The 23,124-nt window shown below is 37.7% G+C and overlaps 2 protein-coding genes across 2 annotated transcripts; both read left to right on the top strand.

Moving 5' to 3' along the window:
- The first annotated feature begins 4,160 nt into the window (after nt 1-4,160).
- On the top strand, nt 4,161-11,568 carry LOC139980918 (TNF receptor-associated factor 4-like). Its single transcript, XM_071992962.1, has 8 exons — nt 4,161-4,841; nt 5,288-5,336; nt 7,775-7,879; nt 8,172-8,411; nt 8,819-8,896; nt 9,754-9,882; nt 10,250-10,454; nt 11,113-11,568. Exons 1-8 carry the CDS (start codon nt 4,555-4,557, stop codon nt 11,439-11,441), a joined length of 1,422 nt encoding a protein of 473 aa, XP_071849063.1. The 5' UTR covers nt 4,161-4,554; the 3' UTR covers nt 11,442-11,568.
- A 5,577-nt stretch (nt 11,569-17,145) lies between these two features.
- LOC139981312 (uncharacterized) lies at nt 17,146-22,087 on the top strand. Its single transcript, XM_071993636.1, has 3 exons — nt 17,146-17,434; nt 18,557-19,042; nt 19,730-22,087. Exons 2-3 carry the CDS (start codon nt 18,561-18,563, stop codon nt 20,733-20,735), a joined length of 1,488 nt encoding a protein of 495 aa, XP_071849737.1. The 5' UTR covers nt 17,146-17,434; nt 18,557-18,560; the 3' UTR covers nt 20,736-22,087.
- Nucleotides 22,088-23,124: the final 1,037 nt, after the last annotated feature.

The following is a 23,124-nucleotide window of genomic DNA, read 5'->3' as shown; positions in this document are numbered from 1 at the left end:
TAGAATCTATATGTTTGTGACAGAAAGCCTTTAAATTATATATATTCTGTAACATAATATTATGGGAGCATGAAAGATGGGCAACGAAGACCGGGGACGGCGGAGTCACAGTGGGAAACAATGTAATGACAAAAAATACTAAAAGTGCCTTTATGATGACAAAAAGTTAATATACTTGAAATTTATATAATTTGAGGTATGCAAATTCACCAATGATTCCTTTTGTCTGAACTTAGTCTCGAGGTAACTTATTGGTTTTCCTCATATATCGAAGTTATTGTACCACTGTCCTCGACGTTTGTACCCCCCCCCCCCACACCCAACAGATTGAACACTCTTCTGCCTCCACCCTTTAGCCCGTTCCGTAGCCACCCTAGGGAACTGTGACCCTCCCCATGTAAATAACATTTCCCCCTCCCTTATACCATTCTGTGCCACTACCATGTGTCCAAGAAATATCACAAGTTACAGGACACAAATATTGTAAACCCTCCTTGTTTGTGCACCTCCTTGATTTGTTTGTGCCCCTACTTTAATTACCTACGGGCCTGGCCTGGGCATAATATGATAACCACAACCCTATATGTTATCCTTTCCCTGACTTCCATCTCACTGTTGGGGAAAGTCATCTTAAGGTAGACTCGCATACCCATATATATAAATGATCCATTGACTTATATATATACATTGTCAGATTACATGGCATTCACTTTATAAACCGTGATATTTTTATATTTCCCATAATTGCCGTGTATAGATTTTAACCATTAGTTTTCATAACGGAATCAGAACCTTTTCACATAAAGAGAATCGATTTTCCTATTCTCTGCTCTCCATTGAAAGGTATTAAAATATTTCTTTTATATACGTCATTGGCTGTACCAATACAGATACTCTTTCCTATAATGTACCTTCACTTCCAAGTGACACAACGTGGGACGAATAATCTGATTTGGTAACATATAAAAGTAATTGTTTCATGAAATGAGTCTTTTTTCCCTTCAATTATTTGGATTATGATCGATGATATATATATAGCATGATTTTGAAATTGATTTACTTATAGGACTCAGGAGAACCATTGGTTGGAGTAAAGGGGCAATAGAGAACCAACGTTTTCCATTCAACCTATAAAATTATAAAATTCACACTTTTTGCTTATAATAATTTCAAGATTTAAGAGAATATTATCAATTCATTTATTCATTTATTCATTTCAAATGCCATCCACCATGACAACATTTGTTAAGATAACGTATATCTATACATCTGTATTTCGATATACTTTTTCAAATATTTCTGTTCATATATGCATATATATATATTTAGCTCTTGTGCTACTTCAATTAAATTGACTTTATTTACAAAACCAGTGCCGTCTTGTTATATATTGTTGGTCTGACGTGGACTCCCTAATGGTAGCATACGCCCATTAAAAGCCCCATTGACTTACACACTAAATCTCAAAAGTACTGTGGTCTCTAAGTCTAGATAGAAGTTCTCACTAGCTAAACGCTACCCATCACCGGATAGCTGACACGTTGGCCTTTCATGGCACTATCAATTTTCCGTATCATGACCATGTAGATTTTTTGCTATCCGAGCCGGAAGTTTTCGTCACTTGTAAACAAACCTCTTCACTCAGTAGTAAACAATTTTCGTACGCTGCTCCTAGGAGGCCTAAAGGGGTCTAAACTTGCCTCAATTGACCCAATTTTCTCATCACATGTACTTCCATTCATGTTCTTTAACATGCAAGCCACAAAAAAATAGATCATGATTGATAACAGGTAAAAAAATACGTTTTCTTGCTGCTTTTTGGCACTTTTCCTGAAGGAGAACAATCGAGCGGATGGATATAGACTCTAATAGGAGTATGCCACCTAATACACTAACATGCTGCTGGTGTCTCTCCAGAATCCCATCGAACGTATAAGCAAACCTTGACCACCCTTTATAGACTTAAAGAGAAAGGAAAAATAATTGACACTAAGCAAATAGTTTCCAATGATCTGTCCTTAAACTACCATGGACAGATATGCACTTTAACTATAATAAGTATGGGCACATATAAAGATGTGAATTTCCACACACACACACTCACACAAAAACAAAAAGGTAATGTAAAGTAAACCAGTACACACTTTCATCACGATCGTTTTCAAGCCCCTTTTGGTATAAATATCTATAAATATCTATTTGTCCAGCGAAGGGCCCCATATGCGAATATGAAACGAGCGTTATCTCTATTTATATCGTAAACCTATTACGCGCGTGATGGTAATAACTATACATGGCAAGGCCTGAAATTTACCTTACTAGTAATTAGTGCAAACCTACGGTCATTTACAGCTGTTACATAGCATTATCTTGAAATTGTCCAATTTAACTCCGACCATGCATCACCATTATTGATTTCTTTTAAAGTAATAGCAACAGATGTGTAGTGCGGGTGTTTCATTTCAACCTGTTGTAACACTCTATTCTATTCCCGTGTCTATAGATACGCTTATAACTGACCCAATAAAATGTACTTGTTTGTCAATGTTTGCTATATGACACTCCCAGTTTTGTATATATTCCGGACTCGAGTCCATTTTCTCATGAAACCGTCATATTATATAGGACTTCAGTTGTGAAGGAGTTGGAACCGGACTGTAACGACACGAGGACTCAGATATCAAGAGCAACGAGTCAAAAATGTAGCCTCTTATATGATTTACTTCCCCTGAATTTAAATGTTAAATAATTATAATCATAAAACTGATGATTTCCATTTTTAATCTGCAAAAGTCGCGAGTAAAGTGATAAATGTAAGATAATTGTTAATTGTCATTATAAGAAAGTTAGCCAGATTTTTGCCTCAAAATATTCCATATTTGGCTTGAAGACCATCAACGTTATTTGGCAACATTGCCGTTCACAAGGAAATGTGTCCATCTGCTGCTGCTTGTAATAATCTACATCATAAAATGGGTCTCTTAAGTTGATTTTTATAAACTATAAACAAAGTAATGAAGCAGCAAAACGCTCAATGATGTATACCAGTTTCCATGCATGCCGTACAGGGGGGGGGGGGGGGGGGGGGGTAAGGTACAGGGAGAAACAGTTAGTGCAGAGGGTAAGCACCTTTTTATAATAGCTTATTTACACTTCACGATGTTGTGGTTTACAGCTTACTGCCAGATGATTACCCAAAAGTGACAAAACCAAAGAAAACAGAGTGTGTATACAACTTTCCACCAATTTGGCTATTTAACTGCAGCTCAATCTCTGCTTCCTTCCGCAGTGTTGAACGTAATATATATACATTTACAAGTTTCATACGGAATGTCCATGATAGGTCCGGGACCGAACCAAGTTTTCGACGCCCTGGTTCTGGGTCAATTTTGCATCAGATTTGCGGTTTGTTACGTGATTATAATTTCATCAATATATTCCAGTTCTCTGCAACAGTCACTTGATACTCTAACACAATGATGCATAGGAATTCAATAGAGTCTTCCTATCGCCTGCTACCTTCTCTTTCTCTCTCTCCACCCACCTCTATCTCTCTCTCCTTCATTCTGATTGGTGCATTGACTTAACTGGTAATTACCTATACTGGCCTTAAGCAATTAATGAAAATAGCAACACACCCGGTTCTAACATGCAAAATAGATTATATAACCTTGGTTCATTTGCATGCTTTTAAGACTTGCGATAAGTTTAGTGGTGTTGATATGCATATATATATATATATATATATATATATATATATATATATATATATATATATATATATATATATATATATATGTATGTTTATATATATATATATATATATATATATATATATATAACATATATATGTATATGTATATGTATATATATATTCGTAAAGTAAGATTGAGTGCTTCCCCTCCACTCCCCCCCCCCCCCCTCCTTGGAAAATAGGACCACCCTATTGCCATTGTTCAATTGAGTTTCTTTTGTTACTTCGAATGGATATAAGGGTCACAAAGGGTGCAGTTTCAAACATGCCCCGTGACACCCTTTTTTAACAAGAGGTCGATACCGCTGCACTACATAATCGATCCGTCTTTTCTTGTTCCAAAATGTTGGTCGATATTACATCTTAAAATACTGACTACATAGTAACCTTACATATAGCGGTGTCGTTAAAAGCAAGAAGTAGTTAAGGTGTTGTAATGTGTTTGCAATAAAGGAGGGTTCTTCTTCTTCTTCCTCTACTTAGCGTCAATCTAAAATATATTTATGGATTATTGATGGAGCTTTGTTCAACTGGAAAACGATTACATTGAACCTGTTCTACATAATCGATTTCATTTCGTTGGCTTTTTTATCGCAGAATTTAATTAAAAACCGATCTCTTTTCCGGACCTTATTTTCATTTTAGATGTTCGAAAGTGTTGACTCATTTGCACATCATAACTGACATTGCACAGCACAGCAAGACGGGAGAGCAAACCGTCTGGAGAAACTAGGAGGGATCATTTTAATTATTCGAAAAGGATGAAACTGGAGTAAAAGGGGGTAAAAAAACCATCCAAAATGCCCGAACCAACAAGAGGAAGTCAAGTTTCGTTATCTGATTCCATTTCGCAGCGAGGGTCTCAGGCTTCGCTTCGGTCCAGCGCCAGCAATGACAGTACAGCTAGCAGCGATAGCGCCAGGGCTGAAACACCCAAGATTACAATGGGAGGTCTTGAGGTAGTGTTTTTAGAGCCACTGGATAAGAAATACGAATGTGTCATGTGTACACAGGTCCTACGGTATCCCGTACAATTTGAATCGTGCGGTCATTATTGCTGTTCCAGCTGTTTGTCAGAGCTATGTAGGTGAGTATGTGTTGTTGTTGTTTTAACCCGGCACATGGGTGTGAAAATTACGTCCGCTCCCCCTACAACCCTTCCTCCTCCTCATTCTGTCCCCCTTCTCTATCCCCTCCCATCGCCCTCTCCAAAAATGTTTGCCTTCATGGATTTGATTGTTTCTGCAAAAGGGAATTTGTCTTTATTTCTCCTTATTTCTTCATTACAATTGGCGTGGTGAAGATATGACTTGGTTGACTTCAATTTCAACCGAAACATAACATGAATTTCCCAGTTCTTTGACGTCATAATAAGGGAGAAATCGTATGTAAAATGTAAAGGTTTGATGAAAAAACCTATAAAATCCTATTATTATTATTATTAATATTATTATTATTTGGTTGGTCGCCAATTTTTCCTTTACAAGAAATGTGATATTTCCATTTTTTCCCTATCAATTATTTATTTTACAGAATTTTGCAACGATGCCCGATCGACCAGTCTCCGGTATCAAGAGATAAGGTAATGAGGTCATTAATTTGTTTTAATATATCACTAATCATAAACTAGGAAATAAAATTGGTGATTATTTAATGTATATTCCTAGACGCGGATCCAAGGGGTACAACATCACCCCCCCCCCCACCACCACACCCCTTTAACTTCTGCCAAAATCTGAAAAGTATAGTTATTAGCACAACCTTGCATTTCAAGCTATACTATATATATATATAGTAGCCGACGCATGCCTCAGCCCATGTACCATTTTCTGACGTCTAATTGTTTTACTAGCGGAGGACCCCCCCCCCCTCCGGACTCAATGGCAACCCCCTCCCCTCATTAAGGAAAGCTTGGAACTGTCCTTGATTTCTGCCAGGAATTCGTTCTAGCACCGATCAAGGTTCGATGAAACCATATACAGTAGTTTAGTGGAACATCATATAAATTCAACATACAGTCAATCATTCTTTAGTTATTTCTCCCAATATGGACTTACACTGACTGTTCGTAAATTTGTCCACACTAAATAACTAGTTTGTATATACATTGATAAAAGAAATTAGGCACTGACTTTTCTGTTGTTTATATATATATCTGTTTGTTTATATATATATCTGTTTGTTTATATATACATATATATATATATATATATATATATATATATATATATATATATATATATATATAGATGAATAGTTACAAATAAGGCATGTCGTACCCTACAAACGCCCTTTGACTTTAATGTGTTTTACTGATCAATTCTCACGCACATCTCGGGATCCATATGATGTGTGTAATCTGTTCCGATGCTCATATTAGTTTCGACATGTCTATATAAATTTGGATATGCTCATATTAGTTTGGACATGCTTATATTATTTTGGATATTTTGCAACATATGGCGTAACTTAAAACGCCAAAATATTCAATACAAAATTGAATTAAGCAGTTATATTTGACCCTCTTGTATTATTTTTCGACACTACTTAATATTTTAGCCATGCTCATATAGTCTATCGACACTCTCATATTATTTTGGACATGCTCTTATTATTTTTGGACATACTCATATTAGTTTCGACATGTTTATATAAATTTGGACATGCTTATATTATTTGGACATGCTTATATTATTTTGGACATGCTTATATTGTTTTGGACATTTTTGATACATATGTCATTCCGTAGATCGTGATACCGCAAAAGGGGTGTCGATAGCCAGTTCTGGCTCCGCAGGGACAATTATGTCTGTTTGAAGCCCAGCCTGAACTGCACTTACCACAACCACCCCACCCCTGCCCCTCTGCCCAATCTCGTCAAGCCAGTGGTGTTTCACGTCTTTTCTGTGATCACATGGACGCAGAACTTATATAATGAGTATGGGTCTGATTGTGTAACAGTTCGATGGAATGACATTTGCTGACATATTTATCGAATTATAGCTTATGGCTGTGCTTCATTGTATGCACTATTACAGCACAACATCCAACTAATCCAATAAGGTTGACTCGAATAGCGGTACGGTCGTGTACGGTAGCTTATAGGTTCACAACGTCGTGAAAGTCGTGATGCCTTATTCCGTATTGCGTAACTGGTTATTGCCCTGACAGTTCATAGAACATAACTGTTTGTATATATGCCAAAAAAAGTTATCCTGTTTTTTTAAATTTTGTTCTTATGAAATTGTTGTTCTAATTATATTAATTTAATGATTCAATTACTGCAGCAGATAAACGTGGCAAGTTCAATCAATCGATCAATCGATTTTTCAATCATGAATCAATTAACCTTTTTGAAAGTAATATATTTTTTTTAAATTTAACATCGCATAGTTCACAATCAATAACAGAAGAGGTAAAGGTTACTGTCTGTGTTTGGCGTGTGATTCTTTCGTCACCAAAAAAACAGCATTTCGCAAATGATACTCTTTTGACGGCACAGTTCAATGTCAATCACGATGCAGTTGTTTTTATCTATAATTTTAAACGAAATCCGAAATGTTGACATTTTTTCTATTTTTGTGTGTATGACTGTGTGTGTGTGTGTATGTGTGTATGTATGAAAGCTCAATGCACATGTGGTACCTATATATAAATCCTACATATTTGACGACAGACGCATTTGTATTGATCGGGTGTATTATGACGTGCGATGCATAGATCATGCAGGAGTAGTGTTGTTAATATGGTGAATAGTTTAAATAAGGGATAGGTAAAATGTTGAATGCATGTGAAGTAAACGTGCCATAGTAACCGGTAAGTGATGGTATATGGACTACAATATAATTAGCGAGGACAATAATTTGTTAAATGGTTGTGCAGTTTTGTTTTTTTTTACCATGGTTTGCGTCCCGTAAAGTATGAGCCACGGTGCAAGCAGGAATTAAAGTAATTTTCTAAACTTAAGAAACTATCAGAAATACTGTTTTTTTTAATGATTTTGTTCATTACATTTGACAGGTGTACGTCGATACAGACTTCAGAAAAGAGATCGGAGAATTGGAAGTAAAATGCGCAAATTTTAAGAAAGGTTGTCCGTGGGAAGGAATCTTGGAGGAAAACAAGGTATACTGGTTTATAGAAGATGTTTAGGTATTTGTAGCTGCGTGCACCCATTTTGAATAAATTTATAAGATATCATAAACTATAGTTTCAACATGTGAACTTTCATTTTTTTATTCTTCAGAATCACTCGCTGGAGCCATATTTGCCATATTTTTGTTCCAGGCCCCCCTGATTGACACCCGACACCCACCCCCTCTTTTTAGGTATGTGAGTAGGGTTTTTATATATGTACATAATGAGGTCACTATAAGTATTTATTTACATCTGTCTCTATTTACCTTCGCTGATATAGGAACACTGGAGCGTTTGTATGTATATCGAAGTGGAGTGCCCTAACGAATGTGGCGCGAAATTCGAAAAGAGATTCCTGGAGGGTCACGTGACGGAAGACTGTACCAAACGTATGGTGCAGTGCGAGTTCTGCGACACCTGTGTATTCTACAAAGATGAGATTGCCCACATGAATGCATGCAAGCGGTTTCCGGTCCCTTGTCCGAACGGTTGCAAGCTCACAGATATCCCAAGGGGCGAGGTACATTTGTCAGTTTGTTAACAATCAATCCCCCCACCAACCCCCACCCCCCCCCCCCTCTCTCTCACACACACACTTGCATTTTCATGTACTATGAAGGATGTCTTTGCTTTCCCTCTCTATCCAGTACTTTTAATGTTTCTTCCCAGTTATGAGAATACAAGAACATTTTACACACAACCAAATATATTCTATAAATAAATATAAGTAAATATTCTATAGGACAATACTTATTGTATCAGTTTGGGAGGAAATGTCAATATTTGGAAATCCTTATTCCAATTTATGCAAATGAAACACAAATAACAGCTTAATACTAGCCTATATGAGGGTTCTAAAATAGACCATTTTAGACCATCGATACTAATATCAGGTATATATTTATCTGCTTGCTTCGTTGATAACAGGTTAAAGAACATATCGAGAACGACTGCCCTAAAGCGAAGATACCGTGTCCATTCAGTGTGATGGGATGTGATTACAAGGTATGGAGACTATATTTTTATATATATATTTAAACATAAATATATATATATATATATATATATATATATATATACATATATATACATATATATAAATCATTCTATCATTTATACACACCTTTTCTTAACAGACGATGATACAACACTGGTGAATGGCAAACAAATAAAGACCCACCACCCCCCTCTCCTCCTTACCATCATACGTGACTTATATAGCCCCCTATTTCCTCGTCATGTTCTTGTGTCAGAATTCAGTATACCCTTTGGGCATGGCATTCACTTTTGAACTGCATCTCATAGGCCTAGCATATCATTTTGATGAATCAAAATAATTCCTCACCCTACCATCCTTCTCCTCCTCATCATCCCATATCCGTGCGGCCATGGGCGTAGGAGGCGGGGGCTGGGGGGGGGGGCTGCAGCCCCAAACCAAATATTTTTGAAAAAAATCGGGCAATGTGCTGAGAATTTTTCGGGCACCTACTGAAAGAAATATCATTTGCAATGTGTTTTTCAATGGTTAAACTTATATCAATATCATCATTATTATTGTACCGACTTCCCCAATAATTATAACTACGGAAGGGTAATAACACGGCAAATGATTGTATGTTATTGGCAGGCGATGTAATTACCGATGAATGCATATATGATATGCACATTAAGATGTTGAACGGGCGCGGAGCGCGCGAAAAATTTTGGTTATATTTTTCGGGCAAGTCGTTACATCCCCCCCACCCCCCCCCCCCAAATGAAATTGGTCTCCTACGCCTATGTCCGTGCCACATCCAGCCTGTTCTCGTTATAGCGCCGATTATTTATCTTATACGACATCTCATTGTGATATTCACTAACAGTGCGAGAGGCAGAGGATGCAGAAACATATCAGCGACGAGCCAACAGAGCATCTGTCATTGGTCGGTAAGACGATGATTGTAAACAAGGAACTCATGGAGAAACAACAAGACATGCTGACTGATCACAAGGTAAAATGTCAACAAAATAATTTCATATTGAATTCTCAATGTCAGATTAGTTAATTTTAAGGACATGTAGCAGAGAGCTCGTGTATACCATCTAATCTATATTAAACTTATTCTATAAAGCTGGTATTGTTGTTGCAATTGTTTACTGATTAATTCATATGCTATGCAAATATACTGCACAAAGACATTTTTTTATTCAACCTATATGGCACCAAATGAAAATTTGAGTGAATGAGCAACTTACACAAACACACACAAACCCGCACACGTACATACACACACAAATCCAACAGATTTGCATATTCATATTCTGAACGTAAACACTGGGTCTCACGTTTATAAATCCATCTTTCTTCCTTTTGTTCAGGACTCACTCAGTGTTTGTGTTCAGAAGGTTCATGATTTGGAGAAACTGTACGGTTCACAGTTGGTTTGGAAGATCGATAAATATTCAGAGAGATTTCAGGAGGCGAAAACTGGCAAGAAGATCACCATCTTTAGTCCGCCATTTTTAACCAGTCGTCATGGTTACAAGATGGCTGTTTCATTGTGTCTTAATGGTGATGGCAAAGGTAAATGAATCATCACTTACTGTCCGTTAACTTACAATGAGGAATCTAATATGAGAAACGTCTTTTTTCTTGTGTGTGTGTTGGGGGATTTCTTTTCTTGAGAAAATGTTAATCTCTTGCCCCCCTTCTTTCCCCCGCCCCGCCCATTCCTAGCCCCCACCCAAAGAGTTGACTAACAGTTCCCATTCTAACTGATAATTGCTTTACTCATTTTACACTTTTGGCGTCCCTTTGGATATGCGCACCTGCTGAATATTCCTGAAACGGCTTAGTAACTTAAATTAATAGAAAGAAATGTGGAAATCATATGATTAAATTTGATATATTATTTTTTCTATGTTTTCTTGTTTCTTTCTCATCATCTTCTTCTTATTCTTTTTCTTCTTTTTGTTTTTGCGTGGCGTGACTTAGAGCACAAAGTCTTTCAATATTGTCAAATTTAACATAAGTTATGATATTAAAACCGCACCGTATATTGTTATTATATCATTATTCCTCTACTCTTCTGAAGATGCTTATAGTAAATCAACTGAATTCCAGTTCATTCTTATCAATCATGGTCTAAGTTCTTTCTGTCAAAATGTATACTAAACTTCTATGAGAATTTTTACACTGTCCTTTTACCTTTTAACCCCGCCATCTCACCGAATACATGCAGCTAAGGGCCACTTTGTGTCCGTGTTCATCTGTATCTGCCGTGGGGAGTACGACGCGCTTCTGCCCTGGCCCTTCAGCCACCGCTGTACATTTACCCTCATCGATCAGTGCCAAGACCCCTCCGCCCGCCGAAATATCTCCTACACCATCAAACCTAACGCATGCAAGGACAACAAACCATTCTTGGGGAGACCGGTAGGGGAGAGAAACGCCAGCTTTGGGACACAAAAGTTTGTCCCATTGAACGTGATGAAAACCCTTGACTACATTCGGGATGACACCATGTTTCTAAAAGTACACGTGGACTACGACAATATGATTTTACTGTAAATCCTTCTTTAATAATGAAATATAACACAAAATGTAAATTAGGAGAAGTGTTACATGTCTATATATTCAAAATTTTAATTCACGGTGTAAACACTTTTCATCGAATCGGGAGGCCGGAGGGGGTGGGCGGGGCGGTGGTGGTTGTACATGGCTAAGATGTGTCTATTGGAAGGGGGAGGGGAGGAGAAGAGATTTTTCTACTACTTTCCTCTTTGTAACACTGATTAAATACATCCCATTCTGAACGTAAGTTGTAAGAATGTTAATGCTGTAATGCATTAGTACTGTCCTAAAAGTTTTTTTAAAAAAAAATAAAAAATCAGTAGGCTATGTCAACTTTTACAAACATATTTCCCGAATTGTATGTGCAACTCTATTCTTTATAGGAGGGAACAAAACGAAGCAAAAATGTGTTACCATAACTGACAATTATTTTGGTCTTATCAGCATACTTGGTTGGCGGCCGCAAATCTGCAGATGAGCTTTTTAAGCATTTTAAATGTGCCCAAGTTATACCGTTTAGTTATAGTTATACCCTACTGAGTTTGTTGGACGACATTTTTCAAATATATTCACAGCAGACAATACAGCAGACATCAGCAGACAATACAGAATAGACATTGAACACTGTGGTTTTCTTCTCGTCTGATTTCCGACATGTAAATAAAAATTCACAGTATACGTCGACTGTTAGTTAACCTTATGGAATTTACATTGGATGCGATCAACGTTTATTTTTCATAAGTACCTCTTAACTGTCTTGAAGTACTTCGCGAAATTTTAAACAGTGCTCGAAAATTAATGGATTCCCATTATTTACTTTTTGACACTGGTGGTGAAATGCGTATTATGCAGGATTTGTGAATCAAACTGAACATTTTGTTTGTCTGACTTAAAGTTTCATGTAAATCATTCATCATTTTGAGTACACCTTGTACACCACATATTTATGTACATATTTGATTACAAATAGTTTAAGTACCATTTAATTTAATTAACAAATATAATTAATCAAATCATGTAATTTATGAATGCTTAAGCTTCAACATTTGTTTTTGTTTTTTTTCTGATTGAAAGTTTCATGTAAATCATTCATCATTTTGAGTAAACCTCTATATTTATGTACATAGTTGATTACAAATAGTTTAAGTACAGTGTGATTTAATTAACCAAAATAATTAATCAAATCATGTAATTTATTAATGCTTAAGCTTCAGTATTATTCAATTGGGGCCACACAAGGGATCTGATATATATGTTCTAACGTGCATAGTCTGTACCAGTTACTTCTCGCCGAGTCACTGGGGCAAAGTTTTGGTACAACGCGAAAAACACCCACACACACAAGCACCCAAACACGTCGGATAAAATTTGTATCGCAAACCGGCGCTGCGCGATTGACTCAACGATCAGCTTCTGCAGTATAGCCAGAACGAAAAACATGTTTGCTTGACTATAAAAAACTCCTACACTTATTTTAAAATATCTCTTATACAATAATAATAACAACTTGCAAGTACTTGTAGAGATCAATTCATGATACTGCCACGCTACTGCTGGTGGTTCCATGACAACGACGTTAGACTACTGAAACTCGTAGCCATGCACCAGCTTCTCGTAAAAACAAATTGAATAAGTTTCGTGGAACTGGATCTTGGACGGCTGTCTGTTGATTTTGCGGTTGCGGAGCCCGATTGGAATGTTTGAATATTACTTCTGTCTGTCATTTAAGCATATCAATCAAACTACTCTAGTCGTTGAATATTTGTAGAGTAAATATGCATTCTTTCGATTTTTTAACTTGTAAACTTGAAGTTAAGAGTTGTGAGACCATATATTCACATTGAAGGTGTTTTCTGTTTATTACAAACCTTGCGCCGAAAATTCTTTTTTTCCATCATATTAGAATACACCGCGCTCTCATTGGTATATTGCTACTTTCACGTCCTTAAAAGGGAAACTTAGACCCATACCTAATCCAAGGTCAACACAAGATTGAACAATAAACACATCAAAACATTTTGTCATAAGCTTTTTGTCATACATGACATCGAATCCAATTTGCTTCATATTCACTTGTGATGACACAAACTGTGCCAAAATTTCACTATGAAATATCTCGTTCAACAGTAAAACGTATATATAGGAAATAAACGCAAACTTCATAAAGATGATATCAACATGATCCTCTTTTATCACCCAAAAGTGAAATTACTCTTGGATTATCGTTTCTACGAAATATCTATTTGTTTATATATTATCTCACCGTTTTCTCTTGTGTTGATAGAATCGTGGAACTACTGCGTAGTATAAGATAAAATGACCAATGTATTTTAAATACAACTTGATAAAACTTTGATTTAACTTGATACGACTTAGTATAGCTTGATAATAACTTAGTATAAAGTGATATTATATGACATAGCTTAATATAACTTGATATAACTTAATATAACTTGAAATTATGGAAATGTTTTTGTCTGAGTATTGATTTTCTTCTCCTCCCCCCCCCCCCCCTATTTTCTTCTGACGCAAGAAAACAAAGTACAGAAAGTTATAATGTGCAAGATACTAGATGCAGATTTTGGGATGACATAGTGGGACTTCCTTGAACCCCCTCCCCCTCCCCGCCCCCCCCTCCCTTCGACCTCCTTCCCGTTCCAATATCAACTACCTCATCCCGTCAGCTCTTCCCTTTCTTCACTACTAATTCCTTTCCGACAACAATATATTTTGTGCACCCTTAAAACACTACGACTAGATTTTACTCTTTAATCCATGAACAACATATTCATGGTTAATGTAAGCATACAGTCATGTGTACAAACCTGTAATATCCCAACGTATTACCAGATCTGTATATGCCTGCAAATACGCAGTATTGTAGTGCGCGTTGGAGTGCTTGCAGCATTAGGAAGAACTTTTCGGTTGTTCATTGTGTTGTTGTTTTTTGGCCGGACAACACACCAGCCATGTAGGTACCTATAAAGTGAGGGCGCTTGTGATCGCCGTGACAGGCTCAAAAAAGTTGGCTATGCAGCTAGCCTCTGAAACTGCAAATTTACAGAGACTATGTGAAACTTGAAATTTCAACGTCCAATCCACTTGGCATGCGTAATGTCAATATTGTAGCGCGCACGTGCACTATAATAATTAACTCACAGACCAGTAACTGTAACGTTCATAATTTCCTAATTGCCCGCTTTCGCAAGTATATTATACGATGTTATCTTACGTTACCTTTGGAGGTGGGGGTGGGGAGGGGGTTCTAACTTCACAATAACGGTTTACGTGCATCTTTGGTTCAATTCAACTGAACGGTAGTCTTCACCCCCCCCCCCCCACCTCCCCCCCCCCACCTCTAGCAATCTCACACATGTGTTGGGTACCTGTAGTAAGATCAATCTCAGTGCCAACTATATATTGATTACACGTGTGTTGTCCTTAGGCTCCCTGAGTATCGTACATATCGCGAGCTGGTTAGACATTTACCTCTCTATATAGTCTACTTAAAGGATTATTTCAGGTGTCACAAATGTTTATCTTATATAAAAGAGGACAATAAAAGAAACACAATAGTGAAGAAATTATTCAAATATATTTCTCCGTTTAGGAGATATTCAAGTTTAAAGTTCTATCTGATTGTGTAGAAACTGCTGAAATCAGACTAGCTGTGACGTCATATCCTCACATTCCTGAAAAGTCTTTGTTATTTTATTAAAATATTTTGTAAGATTCTATGACTTACAACCAAAAGATACGTCAGGAGATTTCATATGTGTCAAGGGAAGTATTTGAGATTTAACATCTGATCAGATGTAATCAAACATTCTTCGAAGAATGTTTGATTATATTTTTTTAGATTTGTGAAAAAATATGTAATTATTATTTAATGAAATATATTGACACATGTTAAGGAAGTGAGGATGTGACATCACACCCTCACAGTTAGTCTTTCTACACCAGTCATTTGCAAAGAAATTTTGAAATCTTCAAAGTGTGATATCTACTTAACAGAGAATGCTATCATGGTAGTTTCTTCCCTATTCTGTTTGTCTTTTTAAGCTCTTTCATACAAGATAGACATGTCAGACACCTGAACCAATCCTTTAAGTAAAAAATTATGCTACGTATGCTTGATTGAAATCAATCTGGGGAAAAATTCCCGAGTCAAGTCAAGATTTCAAAGAAACGAAGGTACACCAATAAAACAGACCACAAGGTTCTTATGCACTACATGATCCATTAAATATTAACCTAAAGATATTGTGAATAGCCATATAGCCTAATTAAAGTAAGTCTTCTACTGATGAAACTCCGCTTTAAACACGAGAGCAGTGGAGGCGCCAAGGAGGGTGGGGTTACTGGGGACATATGCCCCAACCATGATGAGCGCCTGCCCACTCGCACGCCCCAGTTCCCCCTCCTCATGTTGGCTGCGGTAGAAAAAAATGAAATCCGGAATTGCCTAACGTCCAAATGACCCATATTGATTTGGGTAATATACTTATTTTGACTGGCTAAACCTTCAACTATTCCAATACATGTATCACAGTAGGGGGTTTGTGATGTCATCTGGGCAAATGCTTTACTTAGGCTATTATAATATTTTTGTTGATTTATCCATGAAACCTGATTCAAATGGAATGTTTATATATAGCTGTCAAAGTTCTCTGTACTTCGAAATTTATGAAAATGTATCTTTTTTTGTAGAAATATTCTTGTTGTTTGTGAAATAAATGATTGACAAATTGTAAACAAAAACAGAGACATTGCAACTGAAGTGCCCTGATGACGTCATTCAATCCGCTGTTGCCAGATGCATTTAAAAGATATCACTAAATTTTAAAAATTAATATCACGATATGCTATGAGGATGTGGTTTTCACAGTTAGATTCAGAACATTTTCGGCAATTTTGTTCAGCAATCAACTTAAGCCTCAAGAAAATCCCAGTCAATTAAAATAGCTACAAGAGAACTGTTGAAAGCATGCACTTGAGTTTCCGAGCTTCAAATTCCTTCCACAGAAATTAAATTCATGGGTTTTATGTACCGATCATAGTCTATATACGAGAAAGCAAGAAATATCTCAAAATCCTACAATTTCTGGGGCTTCGAATTCGCCGGGGATGTGTACGTTATACAGGGGCTATTTTGCAATTTCGAAATGTCCCCCCCCCACCCTCTCCCAAGCTATTTCATTGCCCCTCCCGCAACAAACGAACAAGATACAACGGGTACAGCCTAGAAATGTTATATTGCTCTTTGTTTCACCTTCACAAATTGCCGGTTTGCCATTGTATATACCATCCACTGCTGTAGCACTGCGTGCTGTAATGAACGTTAGTTGTGTACGGTCAACCATACATATAGGCCTACAGACTGACAGCAGGTGTATCCCTACTACACCTATAGTGGGTGAATGAGTAAACAATGCTCTCTTCCCACCCATCCCGTAAGGCTCCCCACCCTTCATCCCAAAAGCCGCATGATGGTTTAACCACCGTCCCTGTGGCATTGTGTCATAACAAAACTTTATAATGTATAGCCCTTATAGACATGCACATTGTACGCCTGCACGCGCTAAAAATCCTTGCACTTTTTTGGAGACACTTCGGGGTGACCTGAGAGGGCAGATGAATTATAGTTTCCATAGCAATAGAAAACCGAAATGGAAACTCGACTTTAACGAAAATTAATAGCATGAGTGTAGGCTCTGAGCGCAGCTACTACGTGACTGTAAACTAAGTTGTACAGCACTGGTCATGAATCATAAAACAGAATGGTAAAGGTAGTAATGTAATAACTGAATGTATAGGCGCGTACGTATGGGCCTAAGCAGAGCACGTCGCCTATATATTATCTACTATATTTATCTTTGAATAGCGAATTGAAATGAGAACATTGACTGACTTGAGTCGAGTGGAAAACAAGAGGAGGGCTTTAGGGCCGCACTCCGCACTCAACAAAGTTATTTGTTTGTGGTTGAAAGGTAAGTAAAGCCTACACTATTTACTGTACCATCTGCAGTTAGTAGCATGATTACGTTGCATGGGCTTAGATCAAATTTCGAACTCATTCCAAACAATTTCCTTATTCAAGCTGACGAAGTAGACTTAGAAAGGGTTTATGACTGAAACGAGTCACCCGTAATTCAGTGCATCAATCATGAATGTAGGCTACATATGGTATTCCGTTGTCGACATCCGTTATGAAACCTTGAAAATATCGAACACATGAATACAACCGTTACCCCTTGGTCGTTGGGAACCGGGAGGAGGAGTTACTATATAGAGTAGTGCAATGTAATAGTTTCATCATTTGATAAGATTCTGTGTACTTTATACTCCACTCTGTGGGTGTCAATATGGTGTCCCAAACTCATAACATGTTTGCGTATATCAGTCACGAAGGCGTTGTCTCTGGAATAACAAGCCGGGGATTAATGCATGCATACCACCGATAAACATGTAGCCAGTACAGATAACTACATGGAGTTAGTAGTTAGATTACACTGGAAGATTTGTTATCTTGTAAGGTTGAGTAGAACTTAAAGGAGTTTTCTTTTCATGCTGTTATCATTTACACACGGCACCCTGTAGAATGTCACGTGTAATCTACGCTCATAGCGTCTCTGAGAGGAAATCACCTTTAATATGAGGCTTCAAGAGGTACAAATAAGATAACTGACTTGTTAATCTTAAATCTGAAAACTGGTTCCGCACACGTATAGTATAAATACAGTTTGTGTAAAAGGGTTCAATCATGTCATGATATTGCAGAACTATCCGCAATCGGTTTGGACAATAATTGGTAATCGAAGTTGTTCTTATTTTACACGTCCATTCTTTATACAGCTACATGCATGATGGTGGACTGTCGCCAAATTCTTTGGGGTAATTGGAAATACCTCTTCGGACTAAGATTGATTAGGACTGATTAGGTGATATACCTGGACTATATAGTCAGCTTACAAATAGCGTACAGAGGTCTAGTGTTTTAATGACGCGAGTATATCTGGCACATCCAGATAAATTTTAAAAGTCATTGAACTGAATAAAATCGAGAAAATGTCATTAAATTTCTAGAGTTTTGTCTGATCATTGAATCACAGAATAATGGACAAAGCACAGAACACCAAACAACAGACTTGTGGCTTTGATCTTCAACGAGGCTTGACCGAGAGCATAGATTGTTTAGAACACCTTGACCTATCGTGCTATGATACATCCTGGGGTCAGTGGTCCGCAGACGAAGGACTGTCCGTTCACCCACACGACCATACATGCATGACTGGATGGAGAACTTCAAAGTTAAATCCGCAGTTTCCCCGATTCTGCCCGCCCGATAAAATGAGAAAGCGTCGACGGGGAAACTACTATCTTCGATTTTATGGGCAACATGACTCATCAAAAGACACAAGAAGTGAAAGTTACGTCTTTGTTCACCATGGCAACTGGAGACAGTACATGAAGCAGTATCGTAAATACCACACCGTTGGTCAAGTTGGGCGTGTCGACTGCAAAGACTTGGAGTGGAAACATTTGTTAGGCCATATCAACATCGGTGAAACATTGAAAGAACTTCTCTTCAATTCAAGGTTTGTAGTATAGTATATTGGGCCTACCTCTCGAAATTCAATGTACAGGGCGCACCCACCCGTTCTGTACTGCTAGAAGGTGGCGGGCTAATATGTATGTCGTCCAAGGGAAGGGGGCGGTGAATGGGAAAGGATAGTCCCTCTCCTTTGAAAACTTATAAATAAAAGAATGGAAGGTGCTTAAAGATCCAAATTATGCGAAATTTTGCAAAGTTTGAAACAATGTTGAAGAAGTTTCGACTGTTGCATGCATGCATGTAATACATTTATGTAGTTGACATTAGGATTCGTAAGACCATTGATCCATATACAGCCGTCCATAAAGGTTCATGCCCCTACCTAGATCAGTTGGGGTAAATTTGGAATCCCCTATATCACCCCCCCCCCATCCCCCAATCCTTCCAAATTTCAAATCCTGTGCACACCACGAATGCTGTTTAAATGTCCATACAGACATACAATGAGTTTTGTTTACAGCTATATACTTCTTTCCATTGTGGCGTAAACAAGACTTCGTCGATATAGAAATCTAGTTACATGTGAATATTTTAACCGTATTATTTACCCTAGTTATGTTAAGAAAGATCGCAAAGCTAATAGCTATATCATAATAAATTCTCCATTGACTTTTGTATTTTGATGACCTTGAACCTTATTTTATTTATTTTGTATATGTGTTCTTTACAGTGCCTCCTTACACCCTATACCAACGTTTCCAACACTCGATCACTGGTGTAGAGAGACCAGCCTGAGTACCATGATTTCCTCATCTACAAAATCGGTAGAAGATTATTCATCAAGAAGGACACCCAAACGAAATCTCTTTCATAGCTTCAACCTAGCGTCGGTAAAACAGAAGAACGACCAGCGTCCCTTGTTATGGATGAAAAATGACTGTAAGATAAGCAATAAAGTACTACATGACAGCCCGCATGACGTCATCACAAGCAGAAGCAAAACGGTACGCGAAGAGAATGCAGGAAAGAACATCAAGGAGCATTCATCAAGAATTGTAAGGAAGCAGAAATGGAAAAGTTTGAGGAAACCGAACAGTCATAAACAGGTTATTGCAGATCAAACGTCTAAGGATTCGAGATCAATGGAACATGTTGATCAAACGAAGGCGCGTAAGATTGTACCCCGTGATTTCATTTCTGAGATGAGAACTGCGCGCACGAGGCTTGGAAATAATACCGTGGGTCGATCACTTGATAATTGCCATGGAAACGGTTTATCTGGTAGACAAAGTAAGTATGATAGACTTTACAACGACATTCAGTTTACATTATTCAAAGCGGAGGGCGTAGGATCTTTGAAATTAACAAATGGAGATCAAATTCAGGACACTACCAGAAGAAAGAATACAGGGGATATTGAGAAGGAGGTCATTCAAAATAAGAAACACAGCCGGTTAGCGAAAGATTTTAAAAGTAAATTATCTCTAGTCGAGTCTAAGCCAGAAACATTATCATCAGCTGATATATTGACAGATAGTGAGCGGCAACATTTTTCGATTGTTAGTTATGGAAGTCTTAGTAAGGTTGAGCCGATGAGAGTGAACCACAGGGAAATTTCCGATAATGCACCGCGGTTCGCGGAACCGTTACCAATGCAAACGATAATATGCGGTAATAAATATGGAACGGTAGAAGAACACGAAACAAGGCTAAAGGCTTCGTCTGTAGTTCCATAAAGACACAAACAAAAATAAGTTATATATTTATTAAACCAAGTTGCTGGAAGGCACATTTGAAGGCTAAAGGCTTCATATGTAGTACCTTAAAGACACAAAGAAAAATAAGTTATATATTTATTAAATATTGTTCCTGGAATGTACATTTGAAGTCGTACGACAAGCGTGCCTTAATATTCGGTCAAAATAATTTATTCAACTGTTCGAAGGAAACTCTAGGCTCATAAAGACTTGTGAGTTTAAACAAATATCAGAAGACTTAATTGTTTATCTATTTTATTCATTTATTTATGATATATTTAGTTCGTTAGTTAGACGGTTAGATACTAGTTTTTGCTGTTAAGTGAAAAGAATCTTCCAATATTAGATTCAATTTGTAAACAAATTCGAAGTGACTGTCCTGTGTCAGGGACGTAGCCAGGGGGAGCAGGGGGCGACTGCCCCCCCCCCGCCCCCTTAGTGTCGAAAAAATGTTGAAAACTTGTTTTTTAGCATGGTATTTTGTCAGTGCTCTTTTGATCTTGAATACCCGTCAGCTCCGTTAACTCGATTATAATCGTAGTAACATTCAGGCCTACTGATTCAGCTACTTACTTAGTTTGGCAGATGCAGTTAGCTAAATTTAGCCTATAGCCTATTACAAGCCTACAGTTGGCCACTGCGTAATAAAATACATATCGCCTATCTAACCGCACTCGATGGAGTGTCACGAACCGTATGCACAACGACGTCGACAACGTTCGTTCTCATCCTTTCTATGATTCGTCCTAAGTTGTTGCACGAACAGCATGTTATGAAGCTAAGCTAGCAATCGTACGTGATACGCGCTTCCTATAAATAGACCTAATTATTATACTGCTAATACACTGCGATAACGATATTTGTTTTGATGCCACTGCACATCTGACTGTCTTACAAAATAAGAAAGTTTATATTGTCCCTCAGTTAAGTTCGTCAAATGTATTTAAGTCCAGACATTGGACAATAAACAAGAGTCATCCTACTGGAAAAAAATTGTAAAAGAGCACTATGTTTGTCTTTCTAATATAATATGTAAAAGAACATGTAACAGGAAACAAAATCTGCTGATAATATGATATCATATGATAATGATGAAACTGGCAAAACATTGCACCAGATCGCATCTAAGAACCTTCAATTGTTCATAAAAATTTAAGAGGGGAGGGGGACACCACCTCTCCTTAGACCCCTCCCCCATATCAATCTCAAGAAGTGATCCCCCCCCCCCTTCAAATTCCTGGCTACGTCTCTGTCCCATGTAAATATATTTGCTTTGTTTATAACAATGCAAACCCTGTGGCGTTTTGAATAATAGTGTATATCAGGGTTGTCCAACCTTTTGCAGAGGAGGGCCACATGGAATGATTATGATGAAGGAGGGGGCCGCATGAACCCTACGTTTTTCATTTTTTTTTTTTTTTTTTTTTTTGCGCGAAGCCCAAGGCAAGAAAATGTGAGCACTGCGCGCGGTGCGCACTGATTTATTTTCTTTCCTGATAAAACAGATGAATAAAGTCCAGCCGCCCCCGCCCCCCTACGCTGAGACCTGTATGCAGTTTTTTGGCCCCAGAAGGTTCGAATGATTGATTATATAGCTTCAAATTGTTATCAATAAATCTGCTCACTAAATTTCGCACCGTAGAGCATCTCTGGCGGGCCGGACGCAACCCTGCGGCGGGCCGGACTGTGGCCCGCGGGCCGTAGGTTGGACAACCCTGGTGTATATCCTTGTTCGCACCAACATTACGTTGCAAACACTGCTAAGGTATAGGTCTTCACCTGCATGTTATTCACAGATAAACAGGTCGGGCTTTTCTGACAAGTTGATTATATTCGTTTAAAATTTTAGGACATTCGATGGCGTAATTTTTAATAACAGTTAGAAATTGATTGCAAACTTTCCCAGCCTGCTTGAATCATCTTCCTCTTTAATTAGCCATAATTATATTTGCACTGGGATTCTTTCTGAATTGTTTTAATTGTGCCGAAACTCTTATATCATATGCTAGTATTAAACGTCAATTTGTTTTGTCGTTGACTTGTAACAAGTAAAAGTTTGTTTCCCTACTTTCGGGGTATTGATTCAGCTGTAATCATTAAGTCTATGTTTGTTCAACTAGCACTTATACCTGCATGGCTGCTGCAGCGAAATAACAAGCAAGCTATAGACCGCCGACAAAATCAGATTTTTATTTTTTTCTGTATTTTACCTTTGATGTAGCGGATAGTACTTCGTATATCGATGGTTAATCGTCGTCAGCAACTACAGAACTATTCGTTGAAACTTAAAGGTCATCCGCAATAAGCCTGTTCGGAGATGCAACTTACGCATGCGCGAATCCTTGTGCTTGACCTCCGCTTTGGGTCA

The sequence above is a fragment of the Apostichopus japonicus genome, chromosome 15, assembly GCF_037975245.1.
Source record: "Apostichopus japonicus isolate 1M-3 chromosome 15, ASM3797524v1, whole genome shotgun sequence".
NCBI lineage: Eukaryota > Metazoa > Echinodermata > Holothuroidea > Aspidochirotida > Stichopodidae > Apostichopus > Apostichopus japonicus.
The sequence above is the reverse complement of the archived record's forward strand: the minus strand, read 5'-3'. Positions and strand labels throughout refer to the sequence as shown.